General features: G+C 38.3%; 1 protein-coding gene and 1 non-coding gene across 3 annotated transcripts in view; both read left to right on the forward strand.

Annotated features, from left to right (window-relative positions):
* The first annotated feature begins 22 nt into the window (after positions 1-22).
* The window catches only part of BTBD7 (BTB domain containing 7), a 78,077-nt gene continuing 58,003 nt past the window's right edge, over positions 23-20,096 (forward strand). The window contains exon 1 of one of the 2 annotated variants that reach the window (XM_057318486.1): positions 23-262. In XM_057318486.1, coding sequence (XP_057174469.1) covers positions 148-262 — 115 coding nt within the window. In that variant the 5' untranslated portion in view covers positions 23-147. The remainder of the gene's footprint in view (positions 263-20,096) is intronic. The other variant, XM_026515408.4, reaches the window with a different exon arrangement.
* On the forward strand, positions 3,561-3,665 carry LOC113267442 (U6 spliceosomal RNA). Its single transcript, XR_003320789.1, has one exon. It is a non-coding gene; the product is annotated as a U6 spliceosomal RNA (small nuclear RNA).

Here is a 20,096-nt window from a genome sequence, read left to right on the forward strand (position 1 = left end):
CGCCGCGCAGGCGCCCCAGGGCCGCGCCGAGGCGAGCCCCTCCTGCTCCCTCTAGGAGTCAAAATGGCGGCGAGGGGAACCTGGAGCAGCCCCGGAGCCTGAGCCACTGACAGGAGCGGAGAGGGCGGCGGCGGCGGCAGGAGGAGGATGGCCGGGGGTGCTGGCGCCGGTGCGGACGGCGGTGCTGGTGGCGGCGGCGGGGGCGACGGCCGCGGTCCCAGCGGCGGCAGCAGCAGCAGCAGCGGCGGGAGGAACCTCCGGGGTGAGTGTCCCTCGGTGTCTCTGAGGCTGGGAGCCGAGGCTGTGCCCGGCGCGGCGCGGGGCGTCCCGGCAAGCAAGGGGCTGTGCCTAGGAGGTGGGGGTGCCGGCCTGGGGCTGGGCCGCCGCGGGGGGCGCCGGGCCGCCGGCGGGCAGGGCAGTCGTCCGTCTGGGGCTGAGGCGGCGGCGGCGGCGGCGAACTGGCCGGTGCCCGTGCGCTCCCAGGGGCAGACTGGGCTGTGCGCCGTCGTCCCGGGGGCAGAGGCGCGAGGTGTGGCGCTCGGGGCGGGGAGAGCGGCCCGAGGTGGCCGCGAAGGCGGCCCGGCCGGCTCCGGGCTCCAAGGGGCGGGACCCGCCGCTCCCAGGACGCCGGGAAACCGCTCCCGAGACTCGGGCGCGTGTTTACCCGGCTGCGGGGCTGCGACCGCCCCGGGGTGGGCGTGAGAGCGGCCGGCAGGAATAGGAGAGGGAACAGGCCTGCGGACGGCTGCTCCCTGGGGTGGGGGGGAGAGAAGTTAGATCGTCCGGGTAAGTTACTGTTCCGGGATCAAACTGGAATTGCGTTTTGACAGGTTGGGAGGAAGACAATACCCGGTGTTTGATAAAGGAGTCTGTGCTTGGAGTACTTGAATGGCTAAAAGCGTGCATTCTCAGTGTCTTATCATTTGCACAGCTGTTTACTAGCCTTACCCCGAGGATGAGAACTTTCTCACCGTCCTTTTGGAGAAGCTCTGGGAGTGTTGTTTCCGCTTTGAACTACAATAGCACCCCTTCACATACCAGCACAGATAATACTCTGGATTAGGCCTAATTTACAGAAGCAGTCTTGGTTATCTTTACCAGAGAACTGTTCCTTCTGCCAAAGCATCTTACTATCATGAGGAAATAAGCATTTTTACAGAATTACTTAGTTTTTTTCAACTAACGGACTCTTTTGTCTCTGAATAGCGTCCATTCCTTTTAGATCGTTGAAATACATTATTTTCTTCCGGAAATGTGGAAGGAAGATTTGAAATAGCGAGAATCATACATGTTAATAGAAGCTGTGATTAAACTTGTCCTGCAATTTTGGAGTCAGAAAAACCTTTAGAGATCTGGTATGACTTGTTTTAGAGTTGAGAAACGAGGCTCAGGGAGATGAGTGACTTGCTGTGGGTCCTACAACTGGCTGGGGATTGGGCCAAAACTAGGATCTGGGCCTCTCTACGCCCCCATTTAGAGAGCTCTTTTCACTATACTCCTGAGCCTCTTATTCTTCATTGATGGCATTCTTCACCACGAATACTGGTGCCCATCCCTAGGTCTTTGTGCTTAAAGTTGAAAGAGCCTCACTCCGATTCTGACAGATACCCTCAGTTACCACAAGTAACTGATGAGATTTTTTTTTCCTAACCTGAATTTAATAAAACATTTAGAGTTTTCATAGGCCTGTAAGTATATTTTCACCCAATTATAAGCATGGCTCATTGTTGCACGCATTCAGTAAAACCCATACATAGGTCAATATTCTGTCCCACAAAGCCTAACTGTTCTGTTCTGTGTCCCAATACCAGCGTTTAAACAAGTTTTGTATCAGACTCTGATTTTAAGTTAAAACACCTGTGTTTGCTAGGCTATACCGCCTAGTTTCCATGTATTTTCTTGTTGAATTACAGCAGTTTCTTTGTTATGTGTCACAGATTAACCTTCAGAAATGCAATAATGTCAAATGATTCTGATCATGTTCTAGTCGGTGAAACTCACATATCAAAGTTGTACCTTCTGTTCAGTTACCCTGGTGATTATTGAAAATCTGCTTTGCGTTTTGCATTATATTAGTTGCGAGAGGAGAAAAAAAAGTGTAATATATAGACTTTGCCCTCAGGAAAGATAAGATGTACCCTTATGAGTCTAGGAGACAATCTAGTACATTCTATGAATACAAAGAATGCTGTAGGTGTTCTGGTTAGAGGGGGATGAGTGAGGCCTCAGGAGTCTAAAGAACTTCCTGGAACACTTGGGACTTAAGCTAGCCTATGAGGGTTTAGATTTACAGAGATACTGGAGCAGTTACTCTGTGAGGGAAAAGCGAGAATATGATGTGGAGATTAGCTTTGGGGGAGGGGAATGGAGGGAAACTAGGATGAGCTGGCAACTGAATTTGGGAGACTGTAAGGAAAAAATCACACAGTTGGAAGGATATCTGTCTGGAAGGGTTTGAGTACTAGATTGAGGAGATTTGGATTTTCATCTTCTAGGGCAAGATATGGGGAGCCTTTGTAAGGTTGGAAGCCAGATATTAGTGTGATAAACCAGCAAGATGAACCTGTCAGTGATCTACAGGTTGAGTTTGAATGAGAGAATGGAATGCACCAGCGATGACAGTAGCTGTTGCAGTTACCTAATATGAATAGATGAGAACCTAGGCTAGGATAGAGTCGGTAAGAAGGATGCATGGCAGGTGTTTTTGTTTTTATTGTGGTAAAATATACATAAACAAAAAATTTGATATTTTAACTGGTTTTAAGTATACAGTTCTGTGGCATTAAGTACATCCACATTGTTGGGCAACCATCACCACCTTACATTCCTAGAACTCTTCATTTCCCCCCTGGAAACTCTATGTCTGTTAAACGCTGACTCCCCATTTCCCTTACCCCCAACCCCCTGGCAATCATTATCTACTTTTTGTCTGTATGAATTTGACTACTCTAGGTACCTCATGTAAGTGGAATCATACAATGTTTATCCTTTTGTGACCGGCATGATGTTTTTAAAGTTCATTCATGTTGTAGCATTTGTCAGAATTTCCTTCATTCTTAAGGCTGAATACTATTTCATTGTATGTATATACATCCATCTTTGTTCATTTATCTGTCAATGGATATTTGGTTTGCTTCCACCTTTTGGCTGTTATGAATAATGTTGTTATGAATGTGAGTGTACAAATGTCTTTTTGAATCTGTGCTTTCATTTCTTTGGGGTATATAACCGCCAAATTTTATATCCCCACCGGCAATGCACAAGGGCTCCAATTTCTCCACATTCTCACTAACACTTGTTGTTTTCTGTTATTTTGGTAATAGCCCTCCAAATGGGTGTGAAGTGGTTTATCGTTGTAAGTTGTTTTTTTTTTTTTAACTAAATTTTTTTAAGTCCAACATGGGGCTCAAACTCACAACTCATGACCACGAGTCACGTGCTCCACCAACTGAGCCAGCCAGGTACCCCCATTGTAGTTCTAATTGTATTTCCCTAATGTTTAATGATCTCTTCTTGTGCTTATCAGCCTTTTGTATATCTTCTTTGGAGAAATATCTGTTGTGCTTGTTTCGGCAACACATATACTAAAATTGGAATGATACAGGGAAGATTAGCATAGCTCCTTCGTAAGGAAGACACAGATTTGTGAAGGTTTGGACTGTTGTGTGTCTTGCTCACTTCGTTGTGTCCAGAACTTGCACAAATACATGAAATAATTAAACACATACTTCAAGGATCTGATTACTGGTGACTGAGGGCAGCATATTTTCCAGGTTCTTCAAATACTAATTAACCATTAATTACTGGATGTCTCATGCCATATTGTAATATTCTTATTAAATTTTCTTTTAAAAAATTTCTATTAAGGGGCACCTGGGTGGCTTAGTCGTTAACCGTCTGCTTTCGGCTCAGGGCGTGATCCCAGCATTCTGGGATCGAGCTCCATATCAGGCTCCTCTGCTAGGAGCCTGCTTCTTCCTCTCCCACTCCCCCTGCTTGTGTTCCCTCTCTCGCTGGCTCTCTCTCTGTCAAATAAATAAATAAAAATCTTTAATAAAAAAATATATCTATTAAGTTTTTTTTTTTAAATATTTTTATTTATTTATTTATTTATTTGACAGAGCAAGCGAGAGAGCACAAGTGGGGGGAGCGGCAGAGTGAGAGGGAGAAGCAGGCCCCCCGTGGATCAGGGAGGCCAGCGCGGAGCGATGCAGGGCTGGATCCCAGGACCCTGGGTTCATGCACTGAGCTGGAGGCAGACGCTTAACCAACTGAGCCACCCAAGCAAGCACTCTGCAATTAAGTTCTTTTACCATTTTTTAATCCAGTTGTTTGCTTTTTTGTTGTTGAGTTGTAGGAATTCTTTATATATTCTGGATATCAATCCCTTATCAGATATAAGATTTGCAAATATTATCTGCCATTCCATGCCATTACCTTACTCTGTTGAGTGGCCTTTGATGCACAAGTTTTTAATTTTGATGAAGTCTAACATACATAGTTTTTTTGTTGTTGTTTTTGCATATGTTTTGGTGTTATATCCAAGAAATGATTGCCAAATCCAAAGTTATGAAGCTTTCCCCCTAAAAAACTCTTACGTTTAAATCTTTGCATGCAGATATCCCGTTTTTCCCAGCACCATTTGTTGAAAAGACTGTGTTTTTCCATTGAATGGTTTTGGCATCCGTACTGAAAATGACTTGATTATACCATGCAAGGGTTTATTTCTGAACTCTCTATTCTGTTGGTTTGTGAGTCTGTCTTTATGCCAGTATCACATTGTTTTGATGACTTTATAGTAATTTTTGAAATCTGGAAGGGTGAGACCTCCAACGTTGTTCTAATTCAAGACTGTTTGGCGGCGGGGTGGGGGGGGGTACTGTTGTGGTCCTTTGAGATTCCAAATGAATTCCAGGGTGGATTTTTTCAATTTTTGAAAAAAAAATAAATGCCATTGGGATTTTTAAAATAGGGATTGCATTGAATCTATAGATTGGAGCAGTATTGACATATTAAGTCTTACAGTCCATAAACACCAGATATCTTTCAATTTATTTGTATTTTTAATTTCTTCCCACAACATTTTGTGGTTTTCAGTGTAAAAATCTTTCATCTCCTTGGTTAAGTTTATCCCTGAGTATTTTATTTTTTTTTATACTATCACAAATAGGATTGATTTCTTAATTTTCTTGTTGAATTGTTCATTGTTAATGTACACAGCTCATTTTTGTATGTTAACTTTTTATCTTGCAGCTTTACTGAAAGCATTTATTCTAAGAGGTGTGTGTATGTAATCTAGAATTTTCTACACATAAGATAATGTCTTTGAACAAAAATAATTTTACTTCTTCCTTCCAATTTGAATGCTTTTTATTTCTTTTTCTTGCCTAATTGTTCTGGCTACGATTTACAGTACTATATTGAATACAAGTGGTGAAAATATACATCCTTGTCTTGTTCTGATCTTAGAGGAAAAACTTCAGTCTTTGACCATTCACTATGATGATAGCTGTGGGTTTTCCTTTATTATGTTGAAATAGTTTCCTTATATTCCTGGTTTGCTGAGTGTTTTAGCAAGTATGTTTTAATGAAAGAAAAAAAAAGCTTCTTCATGGGTGCTGAGAGTGTCTCTAGCCTGGTGACAGGGAAAATTCTGCAATCTTTGGCAAAACAACATGTTAATGCCCGGTTGATATTTTAGGCATCATCTGTGTACATTTGCAGCATATTTTGGCTGAAAACAAATAGTACTGTAGTTAATTCAGCAGGGAAGACTGACACTAATCAAATAATCATACAAATATATGCCTGAATAACTATAATTTTGTTCACAGCTGTATTCCCAGCATCTAGCATAGTGCCAGGCACACAGGTGCTCCGTACAGTTATTCATTGAATTCAGAAGCAGAAGACTTAAGATTTAAGCCAATAAGCTAAAAACTATATTGCTTATAATTTTTTAATGGAAAAGCATTTATTTTTATTTTATTTTAAACCATCTTCCCTGTTAACCCAGTCTTGGTACAATGGTAACAAAACAAAATCAGACTTCACCACTGTAAAAAGAAGCAGGCAAGTGATTTTTCCTAAAACAAGTGTCTTTAAAAGTGAGGCAACATCTTGTAAGTTGATAGTGGAAGTTGGTTATCAGAATCCAAAATTTCAAAGGGAGGCATAACTTAGAAGAAACTTTTCAGGTGCCTGTTGACTCCAGATTTATAATGCATTTCAAATATTCAGTACCTAGTTTATTTGCAAAACAATTTCAGAATTCTTTTGATGCAAACTGCAGTGGTTTTTAGAAACCTTTTTTTAAATTTTTAAAATTTTGACAGTCTGTAAATTTGACATTGCAAATTGAGTTTTCACAACATACTATCTCAAATAACATAGAAACTTCAAAAATGTATAATGTGCTGTTATGTAAATTGATACTGAATCCATGTAGTGAACATTATGTTAGGGTTGGAATAAATAGGAATCACTTTAATTCAATACATAGAGCATCCTTTACATCACAGGACTCAAAAAAGTCTTTTGAGCATTGTTGGAGTTTTTAGATAGAACATTGGACTGGGAATCAAACCTCCATTCAGAGTCTGACTACTGTTTATAGGTTTGTGATTTTAAGCAAGCCATTTAACCTGTCTGGGGCTTAATTTTTCTCCAGAGAGAGAGTGTGCGCCCGCACGCGCACGTTTTACAAAGCAGCTTTGCCATCTTGTGTTTGCTATTCAATTCTTTCCCTTCCTGTTACCACTTTCTTACCAGTGTGAACTGTTTATTGAACATTCTGCCAACCATGTCTCTGCCATTTGTTCTTCCACTCTCCCTTTCCTTCTCTACTCTCTGTATTGCTACCACATTTTGTGTTTCTTAAAAAAACAAAAAAACAAACCAATTTGGGCATGTTATCTCCCTACTTAAAAAGCCTGTGTTAACTTTCCACTGCTTATTAGGATAAAGTCCAAACTCAAGAGAGTTTGTAGACCATGTCCAACCTTAGATTTCCCATCACTCCAGCCATACCAGGTTGTTTCTTGTTTCCTGTGCTTCTGTTTTTCATGTGTTTATCACAGTGCTTGGAGTTCTTTCTCTTTGTCATCCAGGAGATTCTGAGAAGATGATTCATCACCCACTCCAGGGGTAGATTTTGATTACTCCAAGCCAGTCAGCTAAAGGCATTTCCCTGTAAACTGTTATTTGTCCCAGTCAGATTGAAGGGAAGGAGACATCCTATTTCTGAGGGAGAGGACCTTTTCCCCTTATTGTATATGAACAAGAGAATAGATGATCCCAGTTGCCACTGGCAGCTGTCTTGTGACCACAAGGGATGATGAAGCATGCTTGGAAGATGGTAGATCAGAGAGAATGAACGTAGGTCCATGATAACATCATTTTAGACACATACTGTACTGGGTCCTGGGGCTTTCCCTTCCATGGGATTTCTCCACCTGACAGATACATTCCTTATTGTTGAAGCCATTTCTTTGGAGTTATTTGCCATCAGAAATCTCCTTATTGAAACAGTCATGTTTATTCTTCAAGACCCAGTTCAAATATGACCTTTACCAGTAGTCATACACTCACTACCTTAGTACTTTGGCCCACTCTTCCAGCCCTGTTGCACTCTATAATCACTTGCTTGTATGTCTGACTCCTCCACATAACTCCTTGTACTTTGAGCCAAAGCCTACAGGATAGAGCACAGTGTCAGCAGTGAGTTGTTAGGATGAAATAATAACATGAAAAGGGGTTTTGTAAACAATTTTTAAATAAACTTGAGGTATGTTACTGTCTTTAAAGGGAAGTGGAGAAATCAATTAAACTAGATACACAGAGTGTTCTTTGCTTGTCCATAATTATTTTCTAAAAATGTTCACTTAGATAAAAAGTTTGACAGTCTCTGGCCACAGTTCCTTAAATTTTATGAAAAGTCTTACTAATGTTGGAGTCCTGGAAGGAGCAATAATGAATTGTGTGTTGTTACTGTGCAATTTCTTTCCTCCCTCCCTTCCTTCCTTTCCTTCCCTTTCCTTTTCCCCCCTTCCTTCCTTCCTTCGGAGACTTGAATGCCAGAAGTAACTTCAAGTATAATATGTGTATTTTTTTCCCTATATTTTGAAAGTGTATTCAGGTCTATTTTATCTGCGATTTATTTGTGAATTGTTCTTTAGAGAAAAATTCCATAATGGGCTTCATAAGACCTAATTATTCTTGTCTTCAGACTTTCCCAAAATATTTTTTGCTTGCTTGATACTATACATGAGAATTTTCTGGTAAGCAAAAAAAGCTTTGTGGCAGAACTAGATGAATCGTAGCAAATGTTAGTAATAACTTATGACAGAGAAATCTCATTATAGCCTTAATTACAAAGTCATAGTTCTGTCACATGCTTCAACAATGAAGTCTGACAGAAGAGGAAGGATGGAAAGGAGAGTTAAAATTCCTGTCTCAGTATACTTCACCATTCGTTACCTGGGATGAAGTTTAATTTATAAATTAAGCACACTAAGAGATGAACAACAGTAATACACTTGATCTTAGCCAAAAGGCCAAGAAATGATCAACAACAATAATATAACAATTTTAACAATATAATGTAATAAAAGTTATGTGAATGTGGTCCCTCCCTCTCAAGATATCTTATTGTACTGTACTAACCCTTCTGGTGATGATGTGAGATGATAAAATAAATGCCTGTGTGATGAGATGAAGTGAGGTGAGTGACCATAGGCATAGTGGCGCAGCGTTAAGCTACTGTTTTACCTTCTGACAATATACACTGCGGAAGGTGAATCCATGGATAAGGGGAGACTACTGTAGCTACACTTAAAAATTATTTCTAATAATTGAATATCTCTTTTAATGATTCCGTTACTGGTTTAGATTTTCTTAACCTATTTAGAATGATGATCTATGAGATTTCCATAGTGACTATTCCTAGGTTGTTCATGACTCAGAGATTATCTTTTTTAAATCATTTAAACAGCTAAAAGATAACAAATTTCAGACCATGTGAGATATACATTTATAAAGTAGGCATTTTATTTAAGAAGTATTTCATAACTAGAAATACTAGGAGAACACTAAGAATATATAGTTTCATTTTATTATCAAAAACACAGATTACCCCCCCCCCCCCGCAAAGTTAAGCTATGAGCCAAAGTTCTAAGAACCAGGGTCATCTCCTCATTTCTTTGCATTCTTTCCCTCAATTTCTAGTTTAGAAATTCTAATGGTTACACTTAAAAGAATGTTGCTTAGATTAGTGGAATGCGATGTACTTTTATATTCTTTTAAGAATGCATTTTTAATAGGAAATAAAAGTATCAGCAGGGGACTGACAGCTGTTTTGAATTACAATAGGTTATATTAGAAAAAGACCACATGGGCTTAATAAGATTCTCCTAAGCAAAATTCTAACAAGTAATCTCTATTTGCAGTAATACCATGGAATTTTATAGAAAAATGCCATTTTAAAGTATATGGTAACTACACTTATGGTGAATATTGGGTAATGTACAGAATTGTCAACTCACTGTGTTGTACACCTGAAATTTAATATAACATATATGTCAGCCATACCAAAAAAGATACCTTCATTTAATATATATAAAAATGTTTTCTTGACTTTTTTGATGATGGTTGGGTTGGGAAAATACTATTTTTAATACAGGATCTTGAGCTACTAGCTACAGATCCACACTCTTTTATTTATAATTTAAATTTCCAAAAGTCCTGAAAACCATTTTTTAGGGAGACTCATTTGATGACAAACACTGATACGACCTGGATTCATTTGGCAATAAAACCTGATCTAAACTAACATAGCTTAGTTTAAATATTTAATATACTTTACTGTAAAATGTTAATTTGTTTGATTATGGGGTGCTATGCTAAACCTAACTAGGGGGATTTACATAATTAGAGTAAATAATCCACATACTATATTACTTTCTTAGAAAAGAAAGAAAGAGGAGGGGAAAATTCTGAATTTTAGAACATATCTAGCTCCAGAGGTTTCTACCTGATGAGAGATTGTGGACCTGTATTCTGAATAATACTTTTAAACTGGTAATGGGCATTAAATATATTTTTTAATGGTGGAACTAAGGTTGAAAGACAGTATAGTGTTTAACACTCAGTAGTTTAATTCTGTAGATAAAGTTTAATTATCAAAAATGTGGGGAGAATATATAAAAAGTAGAATAAACTCACTGATTGCCTCATGGGTTTAACTGTAATTAAACATATATTACTTAAAATTAGATGCTGGAGTAGAGAGATAGGAGAAGGAAGTTACTAGCTAATTTTATTACTGCTTCTATCAGGGAGCCATTGGATAGTCGCTAAAAAAAGAGGGAATTTGGGATATTATATAGAAGTATTAGTAAGGTTGACATTTTATATGCCCATCTGGTCCCAAGATTATGGCCAGTCGGATATCAGGGTCATCAAAAATAATTTGGAGGTTGCCAAGGACCTGTTTTAGAGTGTTTTCAAGTCTGACCAAGAACTCTTACATTTGGCGGGGTGGAAGAAGTATTAATAAAGTTACCTATGGGGCAGGGAGAGGTGAATTGAGAGTAGACAGGGAGAGCATTCTTTGAATATATCTTGTTTTGTGGTTTTGACTTTAAACCCATATTTTACAGAATTATGTAACAGTTAATTAAATTAAAGATTCAATGCCTAAAAATCAAAAGTAACATAAAACTTACAAGTGTTCTTCCAGCTAGTGATACACAGAGTAAACTACTCCAAGTGACTGACATACATGGTAATTTATAGGATATCTTGAGTTGGGTAATATCCTAAAGGTAGAAAGAATTACAAAAAATAAACATAAAATGATTTTCTTTATCATGTTGTTGATGGTGGATAGTACTGACATTTTAATTCTCAGCTGTTGCGTGTATACAGTGAGATAAAAGTAAATGAACTGTTATGTAGGCAGCATTGAGAATAAGGTTTTGGCATGTAAGAAAGGAGAAATAGATGAAGGATCAATGAGATTAAGTAAAAACCCTACAAATCTGAAATGAGTTGGAAGCATCAGTATAAACTCATGTATTTGTTTGTATCTATGTACATGCTTATATATATGTGTATAAAATTACCTATCTCTGTGTACTAAAAAGGAACTTAGCTCCTATAGCACCCAGATTGTGGTTTCTAAATACCATTTTCTACTGAAAGAAATCAGAGCTTCTTTAAAGAGATGGTTGAGGGGCATCTGGGTGGCTCAGTTGGTTAAGCATCTGCCTTCTGCTCAGGTCATGATTCCAGGGTCCTGGGATCGAGCCCCATGTTGGGCTCCCTGCTCAGCAGGGAGACTGCTTCTCCATCTCCTGCTGCCCCTCCCCCCTGGTGTGTTTTCTCTCTCTCTCTAATAAGTAAAATCTAAAAAAAATGAAGAGAGAGATGGTTGATTCCATGTCTAAGGCAAGAAAAATACAAGATATGTCTGGAATAAGATGTAATCCCAGAAAGCAAAGAAGCTATCAGAAACAGTAAGATTGTGTTATAAGGTCTTAGGGGCCAATTTGAATAAGTTTCCACTATCCAAATGTGGGACAGTCTGTGCCTCAATAAGGATAACTGCAAAGGATTGAAGCCCATCAAGTACATTTAAATCCATAAATCCATAGCATTCTTTTAAACTTGTTGATCATCATTAGCAAATGCCGGGAAATTCATTGTTTTGAAAATTAGTAAATAAAACTAAGGAATCATTCATTTATTCTGCCTTTTCTACGCAAACTTTGTATCAGAAAAGTGAATAGTTGATGAGTCACTTTCAGAAAACTTCCAGCTAATGAATAAAGAAGGGATGATAGAATAACACCATGTTGCAACTCCTAATTAATGACCCTAGATGGTGATCATTGATAACTGTTAATATCGCAGACTGAGAAGTAGACATTTTGTACCTATTGCTGGAATTACACATCACCATCTGTGAAGCAGTCTTGGCAAAATAAACTTTAAAAAATATGGAAATTATCCTGAATCTGATCAAGTCACTAATTCTATCATTTACAGCAATTACAGGGACCAGAGGAACATATTAAACTACATCGTGGTGATACGTTTGGCATAATCCACAGTGTGGGAAACTATCATCTGATTTTTTTTCAACAACAACAACAAAAAATCTCAAGAGGGAGAAAAGAGTGGGTGGGGAAGGAACCTATTTAAGAGACATAGTCATGCAGTCACAATGTATCAACCTTATTTGGATCCTGAGTCAAACAAACAAAGAAAAAGTAAACCAACTGGGGAAATATGAACACTGCGTGGGAAGTTCATATTAAGGAATTACCGTTCATTACTGTAGATGTAATAATGGTAATGTGGTTGTCTCTACATCTTTTCTCTTAGAGATGTGTGAAGAAATATTTACAAGTGAGATAATATATGCTATCTGGAATTTGCTTCAAATAATCCGGAGGGATTGGGTAGAGAATGAATTGGGATGTAGTGATACAAGACTGCTGCAAATCGGTAATCATTGAAACTTGGTGATGGACGGAGATTACTATTCTCTTCTACTTTTGTACTTTTTTTCCTTTATTACAGAAATTGCAAAAAGTATCTTCTGCAAAGGAGGAAAAAACAAGTAATAGGAAGGAGTGAAAATAGAGAAGCATAGTCACTCAGAGTGGTTGATATTTATGGAGTATAATCCACAATCCAGAAACTTTTTATTGTTCACCAACAGTGCAGGACACTGGAGATTAATTTAAGATCTGTTCTTTAATCTTAATTGAGTGATAAAATAGAAACTTTAGCAATTTAAGACTTGAGTAACAAGAACAGTGTGCTGTAGACAGAGAAGTTTAAAGAAGACATGGCTGTTCTCTTTGGAAAGGTTGGTATAGGACTAAAGACTTGAGATGCTTTCTTGTTGAGACAAAACAGTAGATTAAAGATCAGAATGCCTAGGATCTAGTTTTGGCTTTGCCGTTTTACAATATATTTTACTTTGGATAAGTCACTTCACCTTTCTGCCTTCCCTGCCTCATTCAGGGATCAGAGAACGAAGCCTGTCCTGTCTACATTGAAGATTTGATGTGAAAATAAAATTAATTACTGTGTGAAAAGCACTTTGTAAACTATATGGTCCTCTTTTAAGATACTCCCACTATACTCATTAAAAGAATGTAAAGAAAGGAAAGAGATTGCTTTCCTGTCTGTTTTAATGGAGATTTTCCCCACTTACCCTTTTTAAATTGTGGTTAAAAGGGGCACCTGGGTGGCTCAGTCCTTTAAGCATCTGCCCTCAACTCAGGTCATGATCCCAGGGTCCTGGGTTCGAGCCCCACGTCGGGCTCTCTGCTCAGCGGGGAGCCTGCTTCTCCCTCTCCTTCTCCCCCGCTTGTGCTCTCTCTCTCAAATAAATAAACAAAATCTTTTTTAAAAAATTGTGGTTTAAAAAATTATATATTATATCATAACATTTACTATTTTAACCAGCTTTAAGTGTACAGTTCTGTGGCTTTAAGTACATTCACATTGTTGTATCAGAATTTCCTTCCTTTTAAAGGCTGAATTATATGTTATATACCATTTTGTTCACCCATTTATCTGTCTAACGGACACTTAGTTTGCTTCTACCTTTTGGCTATTGTGAATAATGTTGTTATGAAGATGGGAATACAGGTAGCTGTTTGAGTCCTTGTTTTCATTTTTTTAATACCCAGAAGTGAAATTGCTGGATTATATGGTATTTCTGTGTTTAGTTTTTTGAGGAATCAGTGTGGGTTTTTCAAATAATTACTTTATTGTTTGTGTATTTTGAAACATCTCAACAGAATATCATATTTAAGGCTATATGTATTCTGTGATTCAGGGGTCTTTTTTTTTTTTTTTTAAATCCCAAATACTACTGCAGTTTTTAAATCACATTCTTCAATGAGGCTTAGACTGTATCCAGCCGATCCTGAGAAACAATTTTTGGATTGAAAAGCTTAAAAAATGATTAAAAATTAGTCTTTCCTTATGTAATGTTTATTTTTATTAATTTTTTTAAAAGATTATTTGAGAGAGAGAGAGAGTGAGAGAGACAGCATGAAAGCAGGGTGAGGGGCAGAGAGAAAAGCAGGCTCCCTGCTGAACAGGGAGCCCAACGACGCAGGGCTCGATCCCAGGACCCCGGGATCATGAACCTGAACAGAATGCAGACGCTTAACCGACTGAGCCACCCAGGTGCCCTGTAATGTTTATTTTTAAAAAACTGATTTCATTCAGGAGTTTCCAACTCAATACCTCATATTTGTCAGGCACTGTTCTATGTGCTGAGGATTTAATGTTGAATACATGAAGTTCTTTTTTTTTTTTTATAATGATTTTTTATTATATTATGTTAGTCACCATACAGTACATCCCCAGTTTTCGATGTAAGGCTCGATGATTCATTAGTTGTGTATAACACCCAGTGCACCAGAATACATGAAGTTCTGGCTCTCCTGGAGCTTACATTGTAGTGTGAGACTGTTAATAAGAAACAGGTATGTAATTTCAAATGCTGCAAAGTGCTCTAGAGAAAAATAAACTGAAGGAAGGGGATAGAGAATGATGGAATAAGACGGCATGTTATTTTTTAGAGAATGATTAGGGAAAGCCTGTTTGAGGGCATGGCACTTGAGCAAAGATCTGAATAAAATGAGAGAGTGGGCCATGTGAGGACTTTGTGGGAAAAGTGTTCCAGGCATAGGGAATAGCAGGCCCCGAGGTAGGGGCAGGAAATGCTTTTTAAGGAAATGACTCAGGAGTCAAATGAAGACCTGTATACATCAACCAGTAGCTAGTACCCATATAAAGAAATGGATTGGTTTAAGATAATCTCATTAGATACAAAAGTAAGGGAAAACTAAAGATGGAAAAAATGTTAGGGAAATTTGTATATTCTGTTAATGATTCTAGAAAATATCATACATCTATTCATTTGTGGGGTGGAAGATGCTGGCAAAATATTGCTGCTGACAAGACATTCATTCCAATAATGATTACCACATGGAAGACATATCCTCTTCCTCTAAGGTATAATTTTCTTGGCACAGTGAACCCAAAGGGTATTATCTTTGTTCAGAGAAGGCAGAAATGAGACAACTGATAAAGAAAATCTGTTTCAAGAAGTCATGTCTAAAAATTGTAGTTAATAAAATGCTTTAATATTCAGTGTATCTTACTGATAGCTTGTATGAGAGTTACTCAGATACTGTTAGGAGAACAAGTGGATTCAGCCATGTTAAGGATCAGAGGAGAGCTTCAGTATCACCCTTGTTTCACCAGGCACTATGCAGTAATGCAGTTATGCCAGAAATGGCTTTAGGCCTCAAAAAATGAACAGTATCAGGGCGCCTGACTGACTTGGTAGAACATGTGACTCTTGCTCTTAGGGTTGAGTTGAAGCCCCACATTGAGTGTAGAGTTTACTTAAAAAAAAAAAACAAAAACAGAGTCACTTCTTAGACTCTATCTTTGCAAACATCAATAGGACATTTATAAATCATATCCTCAGTCAGAAGTAAGTGAATTATGGGGCACCTGGTTGGCTCAGTCAGTTAAGCATCCAACTCTTAATTTAGGCTCGGATCATGATCTCAGAGTCATGAGATTGAGCCCCGCGTTGGGCTCTGCGGTAAGCAGGGAGTCTGCTTAAGATTCTCTCTCTCTCCCCCACACTCTCTCTCTCTGAAATAAATCTTAAAAAAAAAAAAAAAGAAGTAAACGAATTATATCAAGAGAATGCCGTATTGTAATACGTATTTGAGTGTTACCTCTAGAGCCAAAAATATTAGTATTAGGAAACTCTTGTTTTTAGACTTCTTCCTTTACGTATGCTCTGTTTGTATTTCTTCTTCCTTGGTACGTCTCTCTGGAACCTCAGACCCATTATCCTTATTATTCCCATTTTACCCACAAATTGCATATCCTGTGTTTCTTCTTGGTTCACAGCGTTGCCAACCACCCAGTCATGCAGGGTAGAGACATCATCATCATTCCCTTCTTCCTTCCGATCATCCCCTCACCAGTTTTGTGCTCTGTTCTATGATAAGGGCTTCATAGGGTTTAATCTTAATTTTTTATTATAGATAATCCTAAACAAAAGCAAAATAGTGTTTTAACATTAAGACCTACATTGCATAAACAGGACCTAGAATATCTGTTTCAGTCTTATATATCTGGACTGCAATATCCTCTTCCTGTGTTTCTGCTACAGCAAGTGGGTAGCACCGGATGAGCTGTGGGCTTGAGGAAGGAGATAGGAAAAATTTTTATCGTAGTTCTAAGAAAGGCCTCTACTAATCGTTATGAGGCTAAGAGTTTTGTCTAATTTTTTACTTCTTGTTTTACCTAAGAGGCCTTGTTGATGTCTCTCCTAGAGTCCTTCCTAGCTGACATTTCTCAAAACTTGTTCATCATCAAAGCCACTTCTTTCACTAGCACCTCTGTATACAAGATTCTTCTGTAGACTTCGGAAGAAATTGAGGAGGAACATTCTTCATTTGTCATGTCAACAAGTGGCCCTTATTAAGGCTAATGCCCCATTATAGACAGCTTGCTATCTCTTTTCACTGAAAATTTAAAGTAATGGGGTTTTCTCCCATATTTATTTTGGCTCTCTTAGTCTGAGCCATGTGAGGAAAAATAAAATTTTAGTACAGAATTATCGATAACTTCTAAACTATTATTATCTTCCCATTTGACTTGAATAATTCGTGGGACCATTTGCATGACTATTTCCTTGATGATCTGGTAGTTTGGAATTTGATGTCCTTAAGAAGACGGCCTTGGATGAGGATACCTTTGAGTGTTTGTACTCATGTTCCTGTTTTCTTTTGTATTCTGCTCCCCTGTGCAGGCTTACTGTCAGGCTCACTCACCATGTTTTCGTATCTCTCCAAGTCTACCAGTGGAGCCCGCAGCAACTCATGAACAAGAAATACATACTTGTATTTTTTTTGTTTAACATTTTCATAAGTTGGTTTTCAGAAAATGTGAGTTTTTGGCTTTGAATGTAGATTATGAGAAATTCCTTGTTTTTTCTTTAAATTCAGTTGCTTTGAATATATTATCTGGTTTCGGTTCTATTTCTCTCTGCAAATCCTTTGTAAACTCAAATCTAGACTCAGATTTCTCATTGCCTTCCCTGAATCATTCAGAACTACTTTTTTATACATAACTAAGCTAACAATAAAAACCGTTGTCACCGATTAGAACATCGATTTTATTTATTCACTCAAATATTGTGTGCATGGCTCAAAACTAATCTTCCTGTCATGAACTCAAAAGTTCTAATGGCACCATTATCTTATAAGACAGTTGATGGGGCAGTTCTGTAATCTGTTGTGGAGGGCCTCATAATCATTTCCACCCTTGGCAAATAGGCCCTTTTTCCTAGCTGTTGGAGAAAATTTTTCTCATTCCTTTGAGAGCTACCTCAGTTTGGGGGATATAGCTGCTAGAAGAAGGCAGCAAAGCCTTGGGTGTCAGGGATGGCTGGGGCCACGCAGCTCCCACTGTGGTTGCTGTGGTTGTCACTATTCTGGCCCAGGCTGCCCCAGCAGGTCTCAGTTACTGCTGCCAGAGGCCCAGACGAGGGGGATAAGCAAAAGCCCAGGAGTTGAGAGTCAGGCTTCCAAACTTTTTCATCCCTGTATTCCCGTTTTTCCATTCAGGAGGCTCTTATTCTGAGGTTTTTAGGTCTGGATGAAGCATTTTAAATGGGAGCTCTGAGGTAAAGGATGCAGAGTAATTTGCTTATTCACATCTTCACTGTGCAGCCACAGGGGTCCTTTACCTACCTCTTTCCAGGAATTGCCTCAGGTTTAAATATCTAGAAACTGAGTATTTCAGAATACCTCAACATCTCTAAGATGTATCTCGTTCAGGCCAGGTCGGTCCTGGCACAAGATGAGGCCCCTCACGAAAACCCTTATGTTGGGCTACTTCTGCTTTCCACTGTCAGTCCATTTTATCTTATTTAATTCTTAATGCGAAGTGGGTGATGGTGTCCTGATTTTAGGGATTAGGGAAGTCAGATCCTTATTAACACTTTCAGGACTACAGCAAGAATGCTCTAATAAGTCTTCCTGCATCGAGTATCTTCTGCCTTCAGATCATCTAGTAATCTTCTAAAACAAATGTAAGTGTGCTTCCTTCCTCCTATTCTATGCTTTGTTCCAGTAGTTCCCCCTTGTGTTCTGAATAAAGGCTCAACACTTTAGTGTGGAATTTGAGGCTTTTTGATCCAACTCCTACCCATATACTTAAACATATGTACTTCTTAGGCCTTAGACACTATCAGTGTTAATGATAATAGTTAACATTTATTCCCTCGAATGTTGTGTCTACTTTGTGTTCTGTGGTGGATGGTAAAAAAGATAAAGCAGCTGAGTGCATACCCTTGGGAAGTGTATAGTTCAGTGGAAATGTAATTATGCTGCATTATTAGCAGATAATAGAGGTATGGGGCTGTGAGAACTGGGAGTAGGACACTGACTGGGACTAGAGTTATTCCTATTTATTCATCCCTTCTTTTCTACCTTGAATGACCTTTCCTTTTTTACTTGATGCACTCCTATTAATTCTTGAAGGTCTGGCTCTAAACTAGGAAGCCAGAACAGTAGCCTTTCTTTTAATTTCATGAGAAACCCTCCTATTCAGTGTGTAATCACTGCTATATTCCCAGGGCCTATCTAAAGTGCCGTGCGCACAGCAGGTGCTCAGAATTGGATGGGTGGATGGATGGTTGATCAAGCATAAACAAGTGTCGTCCTGCCATCAAGGAACACACAGTCTAGCTATAAGTATTCAGAAAGGTACTTTTGCTCTGCTTTCATAAGCTACCCTTTCAGTTAAGTCTTTTTTTTTTTTTTTTTTTTTTTTTTTTGCTTTATATGAGAGAGCCTTTTAAGTGCCAAAAGTAACACTCTCAGGTGTGTACTCACTTCCCATTTCTGGAATGGAACTATATTTGTCTGCTCTGGAAATTTTTCCTTCGAACATTTAGGGGGAAAAATTTGCAAAGATAACATCATTCATAGATACAAGAGCCTGAATGCCAAGCCTGGTTTTGCAACTTAACAGCTCTGTGACATTGGATAAGTAACTAAGCCTTTCGTGCCTCATATTCCTAACCTCCCAGTCTTTCCTTGTGCAAAGTGGGAATAATAATAGACCTACACCTCACATGATTGAGAAATTTAAAGAATTAATTCATGTACACTGCTTAAGACTGGCTGGCTGATAGTCAGTAGTTAGGATAATTATAATCATGGTGTACATATATCTCTTCAGATTTTTATTTCTATAAGAAGCTTATAACAAACATTTAAGTTCTAGCCATAAGCCTTCCACATCAAATTTAAGCATTTAAATATAAGCCAAAACAATTTAGATAATTCTGGGATCTTAGTGATACAGGCTTGAGGGCTCAGTATAGCATTACCTTTTGCATATTTTTGAAATTTTTCATGATGCAATTTAAAATCAGAAATGTGTAAATTAAAAAAGTGCAATATTTTTTCTAAATATAAAAATTAGTTAAAGTGTACTACATTATTTCTGGCAAGTATTATAATTTTATGAAATACTGCTTATTTCATTTGACATTGAAATATTTATATATATTTTACTAATGGTTGATACAATGAGACATTCCTGAAATGGAAAGAGTTTGCCTAAATTTTTTTCAAATGAATTCTCTGATGCTTGAAGAGAAATACAATAATAACTAATCTATTTTACTTTACCTGGAAAAGAAATTTCCTTAGATAAGTCCATTTTGAACCTTAGCCATAAAGCTTCAAAAGTATATGTTTTTTGATGACAATAGTTTTTTGATGGCAATGTCTATAATCATTTTTTAATTGTTGTAGAATATGTATACCTATTATACATATATACATTTTATATACCTATAAAATTTACCATCCTGACCATTTTTAACTGTACGTTCAGTGATATCTGAATGTACCACCATCTGTCTCCAGAACTCTTTCATCTTCCCCAACTCAAACTCCAAACCCTTTAAACACTGACTCACCATACTCTTCCTCCTCCCAGCCCCTGACAGCTATCAT

Source organism: Ursus arctos, unplaced genomic scaffold (genome assembly GCF_023065955.2).
Source record: "Ursus arctos isolate Adak ecotype North America unplaced genomic scaffold, UrsArc2.0 scaffold_25, whole genome shotgun sequence".
Taxonomy (NCBI): Eukaryota; Metazoa; Chordata; class Mammalia; order Carnivora; family Ursidae; genus Ursus; species Ursus arctos.